The sequence below is a fragment of the Mustela erminea genome, chromosome 18, assembly GCF_009829155.1.
Source record: "Mustela erminea isolate mMusErm1 chromosome 18, mMusErm1.Pri, whole genome shotgun sequence".
NCBI lineage: Eukaryota > Metazoa > Chordata > Mammalia > Carnivora > Mustelidae > Mustela > Mustela erminea.
In genome coordinates, this window is record NC_045631.1 from 56,058,468 (window position 1) to 56,077,268 (window position 18,801).

Genomic DNA, 18,801 nt, shown 5'->3' on the forward strand with positions numbered 1-18,801 from the left:
AGATTTGATTTTACTAGGATGGATGAAATGTATCCACTTAGCACTTTTATATAGGCCACATCTACAGCTATTGTGCTAGAGCACAATTCTTCTGGCTTGATCTGAGAATGATTCTTAGGTTGACTTTGGAGTGACTGAAAGTGATTTCTGGTTTGACTTTTGGTCAATAAATATGTTCTGTTTTAGGAGATTTTCATTTGACTCCAAACATATTTTATTCTTTCTCTCTTTCTTGGGTTCTCATATACCACAGGTTGAAATTTCTCTTGCATAATTGAAGAGTCTTCAGTATAGATACAGGAATTCAGGAGTTAAACCAACCGATATAAGGAGAGGAGGAGCCTGAGGAGGACAAAGAAGACAAAAAGATTTGTATACTGGTCATCTGTTTTTTCCAGAAGTATTCCTTTATGATTATATAAAAGAAAAAGGGGATTTTTAAAAAAGATTTTATTTATTTGATAGAAGACAGAGCAAGAGAGGGAACACAAGCAGGGGGAGTGGGAGAGAGAGAAGCAGGCTTCCCACTGAGCAGGGAGACTGTTGGGGGGCTCAATCTCAGAACCCTGGGATTATGACCTGAGCCAAAGGCAGACGCTTAATGACTGAGCAACCCAGGTGCCCCAAGAGAAAGAGGATTTATAAACTATGTAATTGAAACATCATTCTTGGTGTGCCTGGGTGGCTCAATTGGTTAAGCATCTGCCTTCAACTCAGGTCATGATCCCAAGGTCCTAGAATGGAGCCTGACATCTTCCTTTAAAAAAAAAAATATATATTTATTTATTCATTTGAGAGAGAGCTAGAATGCGCTTGTGAGCAGGGGGGAGGGGCAAAGGAAGAGAGAGAAGCAGAATCCCTGCTGAGCAGGGAGCAGGACACAGGGCTCAATTCCAGGACCCTGAGACCATGATCTGAGTCGAAGGCAGATGCCAACCAACCAAGCCACCCAAGCGCCGCCAAAACGTTTCCAATACTTTTTCCCAGTATTATCCAGCCCTAAGTCAGACAATTTCAATGCTTCTCTTATTTTCAAATGAGTCTTTTCAGGAATTTTTTTTAATCTTTAAGTAATCACTACACCCAACGTGGGGCTTGAATGCACAACCCCAGGCTCAAGAGTCACATGCTCTACTGACTGAGCCAGACAGACACCTTACAAATGACAGGTTTTTGTTTTGTTTTGTTTTAAGATTTTATTTATTTATTTGACACACACACAGAATCACAAGTAGGCAGAGAGCCAGGCAGAGGGAGGGGGGGAAGCAGACTCCCTGTTGAGCAGAGAGCCTGATGTGGGTCTCCATCCCAGGACCCTGAGACCATGACCTGAGCCAAAGGCAGAGGCCCAACCCACTAAGGCACCCAAGGCGCCCCAAAGACAGTTTTAAAATATCAAGAAGCTATATACTACTAAAATTTTCCAAGGTCTTTTGTCATTCAAATAGTTTTTTTCTCAGGTCTCCCTTTGAGAAATGTGGTTTTTCTTTTTGGTCTTTCATCCTGTTATTATTCTTTTTTAAGATTACATTTATTTGAGAGAGTGAGACAGAGAGAGCATGAGCAGTGGGGGCGGGGGGAAGGACAGTGCAAGAGGGAGAAGCTGGCTCCCCATTGAGCAAGGAGCCTGAGGCGGGACCAGATCCCAGGATCCTGGTATGACCCAAGCCGAAGGCAGATACTTAACTAAGCCACCCAGGTGCCCCTTTATTATTATTATTAACATTTTTAAAAAGATTTCATTTATTTATTTGACAGAGAGAAAGATCACAAGTAGGCAGAGAGGCAGGCAGAGAAAGAGGGGGAAGCAGGCTCCCTGCTGAGCAGAGAGCCCGATGCAAGGCTTGATCCCAGGACCCTGAGATCATGACCTGAGCCGAAGGCAGAGGCTTTTTAACCCACTGAGCCACCCAGGCGCCCCCCCAAGATTTTATTTTATATTATTTTATTTTTTTTTTTAAGATTTTATTTATTTATTTATTTGACAGAGAGAAATCACAAGTAGATGGAGAGGCAGGCAGAGAGAGAGAGAGAGGGAAGCCGACTCCCTGCTGAGCAGAGAGCCCGACGCGGGACTCGATCCCAGGAACCTGAGATCATGACGTGAGCCGAAGGCAGCGGCTTAACCCACTGAGCCACCCAGGCGCCCCCCCAAGATTTTATTTTTAAGTAATCTCTATACTCGATATGATCAAGAATCACATGCCCTCCCCCCAAGAAAAAAAAAGGAAAAAGAAAAGTTGCATGTTTTACTGATGGAGCCAGCCAGGCACCCCCTGAATGTTCGTTTTACTTTCAGAAAATATTAGGACTCTTTTTAATCCCTGGAAAATGGGCATGAATACTTTCCTCATACTTTGTAGCTACACCACTGCTGTTCGAAATACTCAGATCAGTGAAACTAAAACATTTGGAAAATGCATTAAGACACAGACGGTAGAACAGTGCAGAGTTTTGTGCAAAACTGCATTAAAGTTCATCCTATGGATGGCAGTCTTCAGAGACAAGGATTTTTCTTCCCTTGCTTCACAATCTGTACTTCAAAAGAACGAACTATTGGTGTGACAGGATTTTCCTAATCACTCCAAGTCCTCTTTTTCTACCCATTCAAATACGCTGTTCAGAAGAACCTCAGGGAAGGGAGCGTTTTGAAATTTTGTTTTCAGGTCAAATTTCTTCTCTAAATAAAAGCAGCTGCTACATTTTCAGACAGTATTTCCTAAGACTTACTATCTTCAATTCGTTAAAAAACTCATTTGCTGACTTAGAAAGTCCTGTTCTCTTCCCTGTGTATTTGCAAATATAGCATTTACGAAATAAATCACTCCTTTAAGTTACTGGAGCACTTCTGAGCTTTCCATAACAAGGTCTGGGATTCCCTGATTTGAGTCCTCTTTTCTGCTCTGCTTTGGTGAGACAACAAACTAGTATTTGTATTTAATTAAGCTAGCCCAGCTGTCTCGATTTCACAGTTGTTTCAGCCGCTTTAATTTAGTCTGCGTGCCTTACGAGCGTTTTGGGGGTGGGAGTGGGAGGCAACCGCCTTCGTATCCAAGCCCAGTGCACCGACGGGGACTGGGCAAGGACTGGACACCGTTCAGAGAAGCAGCTGCGACGACCTTAACTTGCAGACCCAACAGGGGCGAGCACAGCCAGAGTCGACAGACACCACGGGCTCGCTCACCGCGGCTTCAGGCCCTGGGCTCGCCCCAGAGCACCCGCCCCAGTCCGCGCACGCGCAGCCGCACTGCCGCGGCTCCCGCCCTCTCCGGGGGCTTTTTCCCGGCCCGGCGCGGGGCTGTCCGCAGCGGCGCCTGAGCGGGCTGAAGAGTTACTGTGTGGACCGGTTGCTCTGGCTCTGTTCTCCTTGTCCCGTTGTCGCCGGCCAGGAAGGAGGGACATGTGTAGAGTGTCGCGGAGGGAAAATCGTGGCCGAGAGGAGAGGCCCCTGCGGCGTTGGGCGCTTGGACCCGCAGGCAGTGCACGAGGCGCTCGCCATGGGGGGGTCCTCTCTCGCAGGCGGCTGTGAGCGGGAGGCCTGAGCCGGGAGCGTCCGCGGCCGCGCTAGTTCCAGGGGGCTGAGGCGAGGCGCTATGGAGGAGCTCGACGGCGAGCCGACCGTCACTGTAAGGGCGCCCGCCAACAGTCTTGCCTTTGCGGTCCGAGGATTGTGTCTGCTTTGTCACTGTAGGCTTGTCTACCTCCCGCGAGGCTCCTGGCCTCCTCCCTCAGCTCAGTAGCCGCAGTTCGGAGGTCCCATTAGCTAGGTGCTCGTGTTCGGGTCGCAGTGGTCTCTTGGTGTCTACTCTTTCTTTGTATCCTCGGAAACGCCTGGCTCGGAGGCCTCACTCCTCACTCCATCCCTCACCCTCTCTTGTCTTCCCGACTTTCCCATCCCACTTCCGTCGCTTCTCCCGTTGGACTAGTGCTCTAGTGAGCGGGCTCCAACCCAGCCGAGGTCGAAGGGGCTTTTATCTTCCGCAGAACTAAGCTTCACATGGCAGCACCATGGGCTTGGCTTCTGCTGCTTCTTGTGCCGTGCTGGCCCAGGATTTACTAGAAGTATTTGTTCCCGGAGACTTCTTGTATTTACCGCCCTGCTTGCTTTCAGTTCTGTCTGGACTTTCAAGAGAGTGCCAAATGTGAACGATCTGTGATGTTCGAAAATAGATTCCTGGCGTGTAGACAGGAGATACCTACCGATCCTCCCCTTGGAACCCTCTCTTTCTCTCTTTATCTCCTCGCTTTTCAAATGCAAGAACCAGCCCCCTCTCCCTCGGGAAAGCCTTCCCTTACCTCGCTGGCTAGGGCAAATATTTCTGTCCGTTATTGGCTTGGTCTGCACCTCTTTGCTCTTGGTAAGTGGGAAGCTTCGCTGAACTGCAGGTTGCCTGATCTTGGATTTATTACTTTTGAGAAGGTTGAGATGCCTGCAATTTTCTGCTAAAGCCAACAGATGGAAAAGCAGTGCCTGACAAAACCAAAGATGGGGTCATTTCAAAGCTAACTGGACAAAAGGAGGCATGAGATCGTAAATAGCAGTTAATGTGGGTTGTTACTCTATAAAACTTACTATTGTAGCGTGTTAAAATTTTAAGACCCGTATAAATTACTTTAAATGTTATATATCAAGGCTGTGTCAGTGTCGGTGGGAAGAAAAATTAGAATATCAGAATCACTGTAACTTTTTCAGACATCATCTTGCCTTTCCCTCCTCCTCTTGTATCAGAGTCTTTTGATGGGGGCCCCTTTCCAGTAACCTGCACAACCCTGAGGAGTCACTACTTTGATACTGAGCCTTGATAATTAGCCTTGCTTTTACAAATTGAATGAAGACTAGCCAAGCATATTTTTTTTTTTTTTTTTTTTTTAAAGATTTTATTTATTTATTTGACAGAGAGAGATCACAAGTAGGCAGAGAGGCAGGCAGAGAGAGAGAGAGGAGGAAGCAGGCTCCCTGCTGAGCAGAGAGCCCGATGCGGGACTCGATCCCAGGACCCTGAGATCATGACCTGAGCCGAAGGCAGTGGCTTAACCCACTGAGCCACCCAGGCGCCCTAGCCAAGCATATTTTTAACACCAGCAGTGGTAATGGACTTGTGATAGCTCAGCTCCACGCTGGTGTTGGGGAGACCAGGAAGGAAATTGATTGACCTCACACACAGCCTTACAGAGAGGTGTTTTCTTTCTTTCTTTTTTTAAAAAGATTTTATTTTTTTATTTGACAGAAAGAGACACAGTGCTAGAGGGAACACAAGCAGGGGGTGTGGGAAAGGGAGAAGCAGGCTTCCCACAGAGCAGGGAGCCTGATGGGGGGCTTGATCCCAGGACCCTGGGATCATGACCTGAGCTGAAGGCAGACGCTAACAACTGAGCCACCCAGGCGCCCCTAGCATTTTCCCACTTTTCTTACTGCCTGTTTGTTTGTTTAAGATTTTATTTATCTGTTTGACAGGGAGAGAGCACAAGTAGGCAGAGAGGCAGGCAGAGAGAGAGGAGGAAGCAGGCTCCCTGCTGAGCAGAGAGCCCGATGCAGGACTCCATCCCAGGACCCTGAGATCATGACCCAAGCTGAAGGCAGAGGCTTAACCCACTGAGCCACCCTGGCACCCACTGCCTTTTTTTTTTTTTTCAGTAGACTGCTAGCTTTTGGAGGGTAGTAACTGTAGTATACAGGGTTGTATTTCTAGAGCACAGTACAGATAAAGAATTATTAGACATTGCTTAGTTGTTAAATGACAGCATTAGCCCTTCCTCAGAACTAACTGCACTTGTCCTTTTTTTCCTTTTTTAAAAGATTTTATTCATTTATTTGACACACAGAGAGAGAGAGATATCATAAGTAGGCACAGAGGCAGGCAGAGAGAGGGGAGGGCGGGGAGCAGGCTCCCTGCTGAGCAGAGAGCCTGATGCAGGACTCGACCCCAGGACCCTGAAATCGTGACCTGAGCCGAAGGCAGAGGCTTAACCCACTGAGACACCCGGGCGCCCCTGCACTTGTCTTTAGACCAGATTATTGCCAGCCACATTTCTTCTCTGCCAAAAAATACTTATGGAGTGCCATCTTTGTGCCAGGGTCTCTTCTAAGCAGTGAATGAGAATCCCGGAATCTCCTGCCCTTGGGAGCTTTTTTAATCTTTAAAATTTTATTTATTTATTAATTTATCAGTGGGGGGAGAGAGAGAGAGAGAAGAAGAAAGAGAAAGAGAAAGAGCAGCAGGTAGAGGGAGAAGCAGACTTCCCGAGCAGGGGGCCAGATGCAGGACTCGGTCTCCATCCCAGCACTCCGATAAACGACCCAAGCTGAAAGCAAGTGCTTAACCAACTGAGCCACCCAGGTGTCCCGCCTTGTGAGGTTTTATCCATTTATAGGGCAAGGTAATAACCATGTAGGATAGTCATTTGAGAGTTGATGGTGGCTTGGGTTAGACTGGTAGACATGGTAAGTGGTTGGATTTAGGCTTATTTAAGAGTAGGACAGGATTTACTGATAGGACAAAGGTGGTAAGGGAAAGTGAAGAATCAAAGATTACTCATAACATTTGAGGAAGGCTTTGTCCCAGTGGCGGAATGGAATGAGACTTGGAGGTGAGCATCAAGAGTTTTTTTTTAGTTCTGATGTTATGAATATAGCTCTAGAGGTTAGGTAACCTATAAAGGTGTGAATTAGGTAGTTGGATATATGAGGCTGAGGCTCAAAGGGGTTGATCTGAGTTGGAGAGAAGAATTGAGTCTTTATCAAAGGGATGGCACAGGGGCGCCTGGGTGGCTCAGTGGGTTGAAGCCTCTGACTTCGGATCGGGTCATGATCCTGGGGTCCTGGGATGGAGTTCTGCATCCGGCTGTCTGCGCAGCAGGGAACCTGCTTCCCCCGCAACCCTGCTTGCCTCTCTGCCTACTTGTGATCTGTCTCTGTCAAATAAATAAATAAAATCTTTAAAAAAAAAGAGAGAGAGATGGCACAGAAGCCATGGTATTGGAGGGCTCCTTTTAGTAAGTAACAAACAGTTCAGTTTCTTTTTATTTTTAAATATATTATTTATTTATTCATGAGGAATTTATTCTCTCTGAATAGAGGGAGATGCAGGTTCCTGTTTCTGAGCCTGATGCGGGACTCAATCCAGGACCCTGGGGATCACAACCTGAGCTGAAGGCAGAGGCTTAACCAACTGAGCCAACTAGGCGCCCCAAACAGTTCAATTTCTTTTCTCTTTTTTAAAAAATTCCCTTTTTCTGAACTGTAGATCGTTAAATTACAATATAGCAGTTGATTAAGGATAGCTCTCCATTTTATCAACACTTGCAAAGTGGCAGGCTGGGTTGAGGTGCTCAGGAAAGCTTACTTGCTTATTCAGGGTCTTAACAGACTGGGCTGATTTCAACCACACTTAGCTGTATTCATAGATTAGTGCCTAACTTTCATGACCACTTATTTCTAGGGCTCTTTGCAAAGCGTTTGAAAACAAAGCCTTTAGGGGCGCCTGGGTGGCTCAGCGGGTTAAAGCCTCTGCCTTCAGCCCAGGTCATGATCCCAGGGTCCTGGGATGGAGCCCCGCATCGGGCTCTCTGCTCAGCTGGAGCCTGCTTCTCTCTCTCTCTCTCTCTCTCTCTCTGCCTGCCTCTCTGCCCACTTGTGTTCTCTGTCAAATAAATAAATAAAATCTTTTAAAAAAAAAAGAAAAAAAAACAAAGCCTTTAGTAAAAGTAACAGTGTCTGTGCCTTTTTTTTTTTTTTTTTTTAAACTAGTTGATTCCAGGAGTGAATTCAAAGAAGAAGCAAATGTGTTTTGATTGGGGTCCAGGGGAGATGCTGGTGTGTGAAACCTCCTTCAACAAAAAAGGTAGGTTTTTGTTTTTTTCTTCTAGGTTATCCGTCTTGGCACATTTATTTTATTCTCAGATTTAACTAACTGAAGCAAGAATCAGTTGAACTTAACTTTGTACCATTTTCATTTTTAAACCGTTACCTATTTAAGATTTTCATTAATTTATGGGATCTGGAACATGTTGAGTACAGGAAAAAAAATTAGTAATGTTTGTGGTATTCCTTAATATTTAAAAATTTCAAGTTTTTTCCCCTTGTCCAGAATGACTAAATTCCCTTCACAGCAGCCCCCTTTCCATGAAACCGTGGAACAGTTTCCGCATAGTCCTCATAGTCCTTGCTTTTGTAGTATTTTAAACTTGATGAATTCTGTTAGCTGTTGATATAAAGCACAGAAGATCTGGAGAGTGAAATGACTCTTCCTTTTTCTCTAAGCTTCTTCAGATTTTGGACATGGATCTTTTCTTTCTGTTACAGACCATTCTACTAGCAAGAGAAAACTAAATTTTCATATTTGATTTTGCTTTCTCCATTTCAAGAGAAGTCTCTGGAAATGTTGGAAGAGATTTTCTTGCAAATATTTGACAGGTTCTTTATCCAAATGTGGAGGCTTTCCTCTTCTATAAGGATGGAATTGATCTAATGGAAGTCTTAGAATTTTGGCAAATCATGTGGTATGCAGTTCCTGCATTTTGAAGTGATGTAGTTAAAAAAATTATTTTTCAGTATAGTTTTTCTTAATTTTTCATTAACAGTTCTCCGTAATGTTGCCAAATGTTTATGGCATATTTTAGTATTAAATATCTCAAGCTTGGCAGAGCTCTAGAAGCTGCCAAAGGGACAGTTGCTCAGGAGAGAACCTTCTTTGAATATGTCCAGCTTCTTTTCATACTTAATGGGAAAGCTTATCAGCATTTTTAGTTTGTCCTCCATTGTTGGAAACATGAGGCTTTCTTTTTGTTTATGTCTATTGAAATCTGGATAGAGACAAGCCATTGAACATCATCACAGTTTTTTCAAGAAGCTTTTATATAAAATATCTACAAGTTGGTGGTTTATAATTTCTCATGATAGATCCTTTTTATCACTGCCACAGAATAATTTAGTCAACTCTTGATTCTTTGTTTTAGGGGTAATGGCAGTACAAAGAAATATAGAAATAATATTTATTTGAATTTGAGGTTATATAAAATTTCAGCTCTAGGTGTCTTTTCCTTTTTGTAGATTATTTATCTATTTATTTATTTATTTATTTGTGAGAGAGCAAGAGTATATGCATGAGCAGGGCCCAGGGGCCAAGGGAGAGGGAGAAGCCGACTGTTGAGTAGGGAGTCCAACACAGGGCTCTATTCTAGGACTCCGATCATGGTCTGAGCTGAAGGCAGACGCTTAACTGACTGAGCCACCCAGGTGCCCCTCGGATGTAGGTTTATCTTATTTATTGAGTTTATTTATTTATTATTTATTTATTTATCCATAAGCTAATATTAAGTGACTTTAATTTTTTTTAGAGATTTTATTTATTTGAGAGAGAGAGTTCACGAGCAGGGGGGAAAGGTAGAGGAAGAAACAGAATTCTGGTTGAGCAGGGAGCCCGATGTAGGACTTGATCCCAGGAGTGAGAGAGGAGCACAAGTCGGGGGGGCATTGAAGGGCAGAGGGAGAAGCAGACTCCCTACTGAGCAGAGAGCCTGATGTGGGGCTCCATCCCAGCACACTGATCATAGCCTGAGCCAAGGGCAGATGCCCAACCAACTGAGCCACCCAGACACCCCCAGTTCATGCTTTTTAACATTAAATCAGTAGCAAAGAAGCTGAAGCTTTTATAATTAGATAACTCAATTAAATATTTAAAGTGTGGGGCACCTGGATGGCTCAATGGGTTAAGCATCTGCCTTCAGCTCGGGTCAGGATCTCAGGGTCCTGGAATCAAGCCCCACACGGGGAGGGGGGGCCTCTGCTCAGCGGGGAGCCTGCTTCCCCTTCTCTCTCTGCCTGCCTCTCTGCCTACTTGTGATCTATGTCTGTCTGTCAAATAAATAAATAAAATCTTTCAAAAAATAAATAAAAATTTAAAGTGAGAGGTACTTGGGTGGTTCAGTCAGTTAAGCATCTGCCTTCGGCTCAGGTCATGATCCCAGAGTCCTAGGATTGAGCCCCACATTAGGCTCCCCTCCCTCTGCCTGCCACTTGTGCACACGCATTCTCTCTCTCTTTCTATCAAGTAAATAAATAAAATCTTTTTTTTTTTTTTTTTAAAGATTTTATTTATTTATTTGACAGAGAGAAATCACAAGTAGGCAGAGAGGCAGGCAGAGAGAGAGAGAGGAGGAAGCAGACTCCCTGCTGAGCAGAGAGCCCGATGCGGGACTCGATCCCAGGACCCTGAGATCATGACCTGAGCCGAAGGCAGCGGCTTAACCCACTGAGCCACCCAGGCGCCCCAAAATCTTAAAAAAAATTTAGTGCGTCTGGGTGGCCCCGTCTGTTAAGTGTCTGCCTTTGGCTCAGGTCATGATCCCAGGGTACTGCAATCAAGTCCCGAATTGGGCTTCCAGCTCAGCTGGGAGTCTGCTTCTCTCTCTATCCTTCCCTGTACTTGTGATCTTTCTCTGTCTCTCAAATAAATAAATAAAATATTTTTAAAAATTTTGAAGTGAGTTCTTGTATGAGGGTAATGATGATTGATGTTAATTTTTTCTGTTTTAGAAGAATCAGAGACTAAGCCAGGCTGCCCCTTTATCTATATCATCCGAAAGGATATAGATGTTTACTCTCAGATCCTGAGAAAACTCTTCAATGAATCCCATGGAATCTTTGTGGGCCTCCAGAGAATTGAAGAAGAATTGACTGGAAAATCCAGAAAAGCTCAGTAAGTTCGCTGCTGATAGGTGCTGAAGTTCACAACTAAATTATAAAAGCCAAATGAAATGCATTGTTTTCCTTTTTTCTTTTCCTTAAGGTTTTATTTATTTATTTGAGAGGGAGAGAGAGAGAGAGGGAGCAAGCACAGGAGTGGTGGGGGAGGGCAGAGGGAGAAGGAGAAGCAGATTCCCAGCTGAACAGGGAGCCCAACACGATGGGGCACAGGGCTCCATTATAGTACTCTAGAATCCTGACCTGAGCTGAAGGCAGTAGCTTAGCTTACTATGCTACCCAGGCCCCCTTAGAACTGTCTTTCTTTTTTTTCTTTTTCTTTTTTTTGGAACTGTTTTTCTTAGTAACTAAACCAGTTTCTTTCTTGTGGATATTTGTTTAGTTTTGTCATTTCCTTTCTAATTAATTAGTTAATTATTGATTTATTTTAAATGTTTTATTTATTTATTTGACAGAGAGAGGGATATCACAAGTAGGCAGAGGCAGGTGGTGGGGCAGGGTGCAGGCTCCCTGATGAGCAGCGAGCCTGATGTGGGGCTTGATCTCAGGACCCTGAGATCATGACCTTAGCCGAAGGCAGAGGCTTAATCCACTGAGCCACCAAGGCGCCCGTTTCCTTTTTTAAAGACTTTATTTTGAACTAATTTTGGACTTAACAGAAAAAGTACAAAAATTAAAGATTCCTGCGCATCCCTCACTTAGTTTTGTTACATTAATATCTACATAACCATGTTACTATTACTTAAACCAGGAAACTGAAACATCAACGCCTTATGATTCAAGGCCTCATTTGAATTTACCAGTTTTTCCACTAAGGTCCTTTTTTCTCCGCTGCAACTCAGGTTGTATTTATTTATTTATTTAAAAAGATTTTATTTATTTATTTGACAGAGAGAGGTCACAAGTAGACGGAGAGGCAGGCAGAGAGAGGGGGGGTTGAAGCAGGCTCCCCGCCAAGCAGAGAGCCTGACGCGGGACTCAATCCCAGGACACTGAGATCATGACCTGAGCCGAAGGCAGCTGTTCAACCCACTGAGCCACCCAGGCGCCCGGTTGTATTTAGTCTTTTTTTCCTTGGTCTCTCTCTCTTTTCTTTTTTTTTTTTTTTAAGATTTTGTTTATTTATTTGACAGGTAGGGATCACAAGTAGGCAGAGAGGCAGGCAGAGAGAGAGAGGAGGAAGCAGGCTCCCTGCTGAGCAGAGAGCCTGATGCGGGGCTTGATCCCAGGACCCTGGGATCATGACCCAAGCCGAAGTCAGAAGCTTTAACCCACTGATCCACCAAGATTTTATTTATTCATTTGACAGAGGTCACAAGTCGGCAGAGAGGTGGGGTGCAGGTGGGGAGAAGCAGGCTCCCCGCCGAGCAGAGAGCCTGACAAGGGGCTCTATCCCAGGATCCCGAGATCATCACCTCAGATCATGACCTGAGCCTAAGGCAGAGCCTTAACCCACTGAGCCACCCAGGCCCCCTTTTCTTAGTCTCTTTAATGACCTTGACACTTTTGAAAAAATACTGACCAATTATTTTGGTGATAGTCCCTCCATTTGGATTTCTCCAATGTTTTCTCATGAATAGAGAAAGGTTATGCATTTTTTTTTAAGGTTATTCATTTTTAGTAAGAATACCACAGAACTGGTATGATGTGTTCTTAGTATGTCATGTCATAGGGTTCATGATGTTGATATTTTATTCTGGTTTTGTTGACCTTGATTACTTGCTTGATGTGGTTTCTACTGGGTTTCTTGACTATAAAGTTACCATCTTTCCCTTTGTAGTAGAAACTTTTTTTTAAATTTAATTTTATTTTTTTCAGTGTTCCAAGAGTTATTGTTAGTAGGAGAAACTTTGAGATTATGCAAATCCTATTTCTCCTTAAATTTTCAACCACTAGTTTTAGTGTCCGTCAGTGGATCTCATCTGCAGCAATTAATGTCAGTATGGATTTGTGGATATTTATTTTACCCCACTGATTATCTCATATGTTACTTATTTTGTTGCTCAAGTCCCAGCTTTTGCTGTAGGAGCTCTTTCAGGTTGGTTCCTGTCTTTGAGCAAGCTCCTACCTTCTATTGAGAACTTCCTTGCTTTTTGTCACCATAAGATGCACCAGGCTCATCTTGTGTGTCATTTCATCTTTTGTAGATTGGTCCGAGTGAGTAAGAACTACCGATCAGTCATCAGGGCGTGTATGGAGGAGATGCACCAGGTTGCAAGTAAGGATTTTATGTGTGTATAGGTGATAATAATTGAAATGTTTATCTAGCTGTAAATACTGCAAGGTAGAATCTATTTGACTCTCCAGTTTAAAATTCTTACTTTCCTGTCTTCCATAATTCTTAATTTTTTGGCAGTTGTCTTGAGTATATTTTTCAAGTTAGAGCATACTGAGCCGACAGGTGAGAGACTAGGGGCCAGATTAACAATCTTTGAAAATCACATTCCTGGTTCTTTAACCTTGGAGACTTCTTTGTTTCTTTCTCCTTCCTCCCTCCCTTCCTCCCTTCCTTTTTAAAAGACTTATTTTGAGAGAGCATGTGTGAGCGTTGAGGGAGGGGCAGAGGGAGAGAGAGTCTTAGACTCTGTGCCAATCGCAGAGTGCGACTTGGGGCCTGGTCTCAAGACCCTGAGGTGACTTGTTCTCTTAACCAACTCTGCCAACCAGGCATCTCTAACTTTGGTGATTTAAGGTCATCATAACCATGAGAGCCACATGACTCCTGGATGCTGAGTAGAGTCTTATATAACGTGATGGTCTCTATAGTTTGCAGTTGAAAGTGTCACTTATAGCTTGAGGGCGTTGGGTGTGCAAATCATTGATCTGCAACAAAGAGATATGAAGCATTTTTAACAAATCTGTAGTGAAGGGGTGCCTGGTTGGCCCAGTCAGTTAGGCGTCTGACTCTTGGTTTTGGCTCAGGTCATGGTCTCAGGGTTGTGAGATCAAGCCTTACTTCGGGCTCATGCTCAGTGTGGAACCTGCTTAAGTTTCTCTTTTTCTTCTCCCAACCCCCTTCCCCCCCAGTACACGCTCGTAAAAAATAAAAATCTGTAGTGAAAATGGGTGGTCATTAAAGGAAACAAAGGCACAAGCCAAAGAATCTGGTATATGAAGCTGTAACTATGAGACTAAAAGTTTAATTGCTCACTTAAAATGTTTTGTGTTTTGTTAGTTGCTGCTAAAGATCCAGCCATTGGTCGCCAGTTCAGCAGCCAGGTAAGCGGGGGGGCACTTTGTTGTCCTGCTGGGGCCATTGTGTCCTGCATCCTCAGCCTGGTGTGGGACTCGATCCCAGGACTCTGGGATCATGACCTGAGCCAAAGGCAGATGGTTTTTTGTTTTTGTTTTGTTTTTTAAGATTTTGTTTATTTATTTGACAGAGAGGTCACAAGTAGACAGAGAGGCAGGCAGAGGGGTAGGGGGAAGCAGGCTCCCCGCTGAGCAGAGCCCAATGTGGGGCCCGATCCCAGTACCCTGAGATCATGACCTGAGCCGAAGGCAGAGGCTTAACCCACTGAGCCACCCAGGCGCCCTGAGTTTCCAGTTCTTATGGGAAATGTCAGTCCTTATCACTCTGTGTCACCTGAGATAGTGAGCTGAGCTTTTGGAATCACCAGTTATTTAATAAACTACTCAGCTCATGCACCCAATATTTTTACTCAGTTGTTTAGTTGGACCTGGAAGATGACTGAAACAATTCTCTTTCTTTTGTAGAAACTTGATGGTGTTCAAACTCAGTAGTGAATAAGGACTAGTGGATTGTCTCTGGTGCAGTCTAGTGCACAGTCAGCAAAGCATTTGTTTTCCTTTGTGAACTAGGTAGTCTGCGTTTGTGTATGAAAGGATGGTGGGGAAGAGGAGACTGCATGTTCCTAAGGGCAGGGTGCAGATGATTTTTATTTTTGGGTCCTATATTGAGTTTGCCTTTTAATAGACTTTCTTTTTTTTTTTTAAGATTTTATTTATTGGGACGCCTGGGTGGCTCAGTTGGTTGGACAACTGCCTTCGGCTCAGGTCATGATCCTGGAGTCCCGGGATCGAGTCCCACATCGGGCTCCCAGCTCCGTGGGGAGTCTGCTTCTCCCTCTGACCTTCTCCTCGCTCATGTTCTCTCTCACTGTCTCTCTCTCAAATAAATAAAATCTTTAAAAAAAAAATTAAAAAAAAAAAGATTTTATTTATTTATTTGACAGAGAGAGATCACAAGTAGGCAGAGAGGCAGGCAGAGAGAGAGAGAGGAGGAAGCAGACTCCGTGCCGAGCAGAGAGCCCGATGCAGGACTCGATCCCAGGACCCCGAGATCATGACCTGAGCCGAAGGCAGCGGCTTAACCCACTGAGCCACCCAGGCGCCCTTAATAGACTTTCTTAAACTTAGTCCCTTGAGTACCAACTTCACAATTTTTGCTGTATCTGTAGAATTTATTTTTCTTTTTATTAATATACAATGTTTTATTTGTTTCAGGAGTACAGGTCTGTGAATCCTCAGTCTTACACACTTCACAGCTCTCACCATAGCACCTACCCTCCCCAGTGTCCATAACCAGCCACCCATCCCTCCCACCCTGCTCCTCTCCAGCAACCCTCAGTTTGTTTCCTGAGATTAAGAGTCTCTTACGGTTTGTCTCCCTCCCCAGTCTCATCTGGTTTCATTTTTCCCTCCCTCCCCTCTATGACCCCTGCCCTGCCTCTCAAATTCCTCATCTCAGAGATTATATGATAATTCTCTTTCTCTGAGGAAGTTCACTTAGCATAATACCCTCTAGTTCTATCCATGTGGTTGCAAATAGCAAGATTTCAGGGCTTTTTTTTTTTTTTTTTTTTAAAGATTTTATTTATTTATTTGACAGAGAAATCACAAGTAGATGGAGAGGCAGGCAGAGAGAGAGAGGGAAGCAGGCTTCCCGCTGAGCAGAGAGCCCGATGCGGGACTTGATCCCAGGACCCTGAGATCATGACCTGAGCCGAAGGCAGCGGCTTAACCCACTGAGCCACCCAGGCGCCCCCAGGGCTTTTTTTTTTTTTTTAAAGATTTTATTTATTTGACAGATCACAAGTAGGCAGAGAGGCAGGTGGGGGTGGGGTGGGGAAGCAGGCTCCCTGCTGAGCAGAGAGCCATTTGCGGGGCTCCATCCCAGGACTTGAGATCATAACCTGAGCCGAAAGCAGAGGCTTAACCCACTGAGCCACCCAGGTGCCCCAATTTTATTTTTTGTTTTCGTTTTTTTTTTTTTTTCCTGTTTTTGATGGCTGCATACTATTCCATTGTATGTATATACCATATCTTCTTTGTCCATTCATCTTTTGATGGACATCTAGGTTCTTTCCATAGTTTGGCTATTGTGGACATCACTGAAATAAACATTTGGGTGCACGTGCCCCTTTGGATCACTGCATTTGTATCTTTAGGGTAAATACTCAGTAGTGCGATTGCTGGGTTGTAGGGCAGCTCTCTTTTCAACTTTTTGAGGAACCTCCATACTGTTTTCCACAGTGGCTGCACCCGCTTTCATTCCCACCAACAATGCAGGAGGGTTCCCCTTTCCCCACATCCTTGCCAACACCTGTCCTTTCCTGAGTGGTTAATTTTAGCCAGTCTGACTAGTGTGAGGTGGTATCTCACTGTGGTTTTGATTTGTATTAGAATTTTTTTTGTGTGTGTGTGTATTAGAATTTTAAATATTATTTACTGAAGGGACATCTGGGTGGCTCAGTTGTTTAAGCTACTGCCTTCGGCTCAGGTGACAATCCTGAGCTCCGAGATGAAGTCCCAAATTTGGCTCCCAGCTCAGCAGGGAGTCTGCTTTTCCCTCTGGCCCTCTCATGCTCTCTCTCACTCTCTATGTCTCTCAAATAAAGTCTTAAAAAGTATATATTATTGGGGCACCTAAGTGGCTCAGCGGGGCAAGCCTCTGCTTTCAACTTAGGTCATGATCTCAGGGTCCTGGGATCAATCAAGGTCCACGTCAGGCTTTCTGCTTAGCAGGGAGCCTGATTCCCCCTCTTTCCGTCTGCCTCTCTGCCTACTTATGCGCTCGCTCTCTCTCTCTCTCTCCCTCCCAAAAAAAAAAAGTGTGTGTGTGTGTGTGTGTGTGTATGTGTGTATAATTTACTGAATATTTTTCTACGAATCATCTCCCATTTATTTAGAGCTTCTTTCTAAATGAGCTAATTATATTCTTCTATAATATACATTAAACTAAAACAAGAACCATTAAAACAAAAAAAATTGTTAACCTGCCTACCACCACCTAAAATTCACTCACTGGCTTCCCTGTGGGAAACCCTGCTATAGAAATACTCAGTCATTGTTGAGTGAATAATGAATGACCTCATATGATTCAAGCCCTGCTTCATTTCTTTTGCTCTAAGAGAAATGTCAGGAATGTTTTCAGTTAAAACTTTATCTCCATTTCTTCTTTAGGTCTCCATTTTGTCAGCAATGGAGCTCATTTGGAACCTTTGTGAGATTCTATTTATTGAAGTCGCTCCAGGTGAGCAAGAAATCATCCCTTTACAATACCAAAGGTGTCCTTCTGCCCTTTCCTCTTTGTCTTTCCTGTGTGTTGTGATGAGCATTTTATTGCCAAAAATGCGCCTTTCCTCACTCTTCATCAATATAACCAGAAAGTTGTATATAACACCCCAAAACACTGCTGTTTTGTCAGATACTACCAAAAAAACTTAGAGATTAACTAAAACTTAGAGATTAACTAAAATGCCTTCTAAAAACCTAAGATGTTGGGCAGGTGACCCCTGAAAAACACCAGGAAAGCACACTGGACTAGTTTGTGGCAGGGGCGGTCAGGATTCATATGGTAGACTGGTCAAGCTGAAGAAAGTTTTAGGATCAGGGAAGAGGCATGGGGTGGGTCTCCCTCCCAGCCTCAGAAAGAACAAACTTTGTCCACTCCTTGATCGCAGACTTCTGGCCTCCAGAAATGTGAAACGATAAATGTCAGTTGTTAGAAAGGAACAAAGTTTTAGGGCTGTGAGGAGGGATTAGATGGTGAGAAGCAAAGTCACTTGGGGACTTCTGTCCCCAGAGATAGAGGGAGGGGGCAGCCCTACCTGTGAACTGTGCACTCTGAATTATTCCATGTTCTTTTTTTTTTTTTTAATTTTATTTATTTATTTGACAGAGAGAGATCACAAGTAGGCAGAAGAGAGAGATCACAAGTAGGCAGAGAAGCCGGCAGAGAGAGAGGAAGGGAAGCAGGCTCCCTGCCGAGCAGAGAGCCTGATGCGGGACTCCATCCCAGGACCCTGAGATCATGACCCGAGCCGAAGGCAGCGGCTTAACCCACTGAGCCACCCAGGCGCCCCTATTCCGTGTTTTTTTTTTTTTTTTTTTTTAAAGATTTTATTTATTTATTTGACAGAGAGAAATCACAAGTAGACGGAGAGGCAGGCAGAGAGAGAGAGAGAGAGAGAGAGAGAGGGAAGCAGGCTCCCCGCCGAGCAGAGGGCCCGATGTGGGACTCGATCCCAGGACCCTGAGATCATGACCTGAGCCGAAGGCAGCGGCTTAACCCACTGAGCCATGCAGGCGCCCCCCTATTCCGTGCTCTTGAACTAAGTTGTGTCCTGTGGTATCCTGGCCTGAGTAGGCTCTCTGTGGAGGTGCTGCAGGGTTTTTTTGCATTCCCTTGATGACTTATGTTTGCTTTTATCCCTACATGAATGTTAATAATCTGTGCAGTCATAGCTTTTTACTCCTACTCCTGCTAAAGCCCTGAGCAGTGTGAAAATAAAATTAGCTGATTCTGTTTTTATCTCCTCCCGTATATTTTGAGGGCTGTTGCTGTGGTTTTGTCATACCTAGCACCTAGTCAGTAGCAATCCCTAAGTGGCCATTCCTTATGTAGCCGCCGAGTACTGCATAGTCATGAAGAATTCGAGGTGAAAGGTGTGATTCAGCCCTCTCAAAAATTCATGAAATGTGGAGCTGCCTGGCTCAGAGGAACTATTCGTAAGTCCATTTGCTAGTCCAGTCCTTTATTCAGGACCATATGGGTACCCACCTAAGTGGGGTAAAGTACTTCCTACCTAGTCATCTTGTCTGCCTACATTTTCTGTATGTACAGTGGGAAAGTG

At 44.3% G+C, this 18,801-nt stretch overlaps 1 protein-coding gene across 1 annotated transcript in view; it reads left to right on the forward strand.

The window, feature by feature from the left end:
* The first annotated feature begins 3,308 nt into the window (after positions 1-3,308).
* NUP85 (nucleoporin 85) overlaps positions 3,309-18,801 on the forward strand; it is a 31,201-nt gene continuing 15,708 nt past the window's right edge. The window contains 6 exon segments of the mRNA XM_032322682.1: positions 3,309-3,626; positions 7,748-7,841; positions 10,535-10,697; positions 12,850-12,920; positions 13,878-13,921; positions 17,129-17,198. Of these exon segments, the coding sequence (XP_032178573.1) occupies positions 3,594-3,626; positions 7,748-7,841; positions 10,535-10,697; positions 12,850-12,920; positions 13,878-13,921; positions 17,129-17,198 (475 nt within the window). The 5' untranslated portion in view covers positions 3,309-3,593.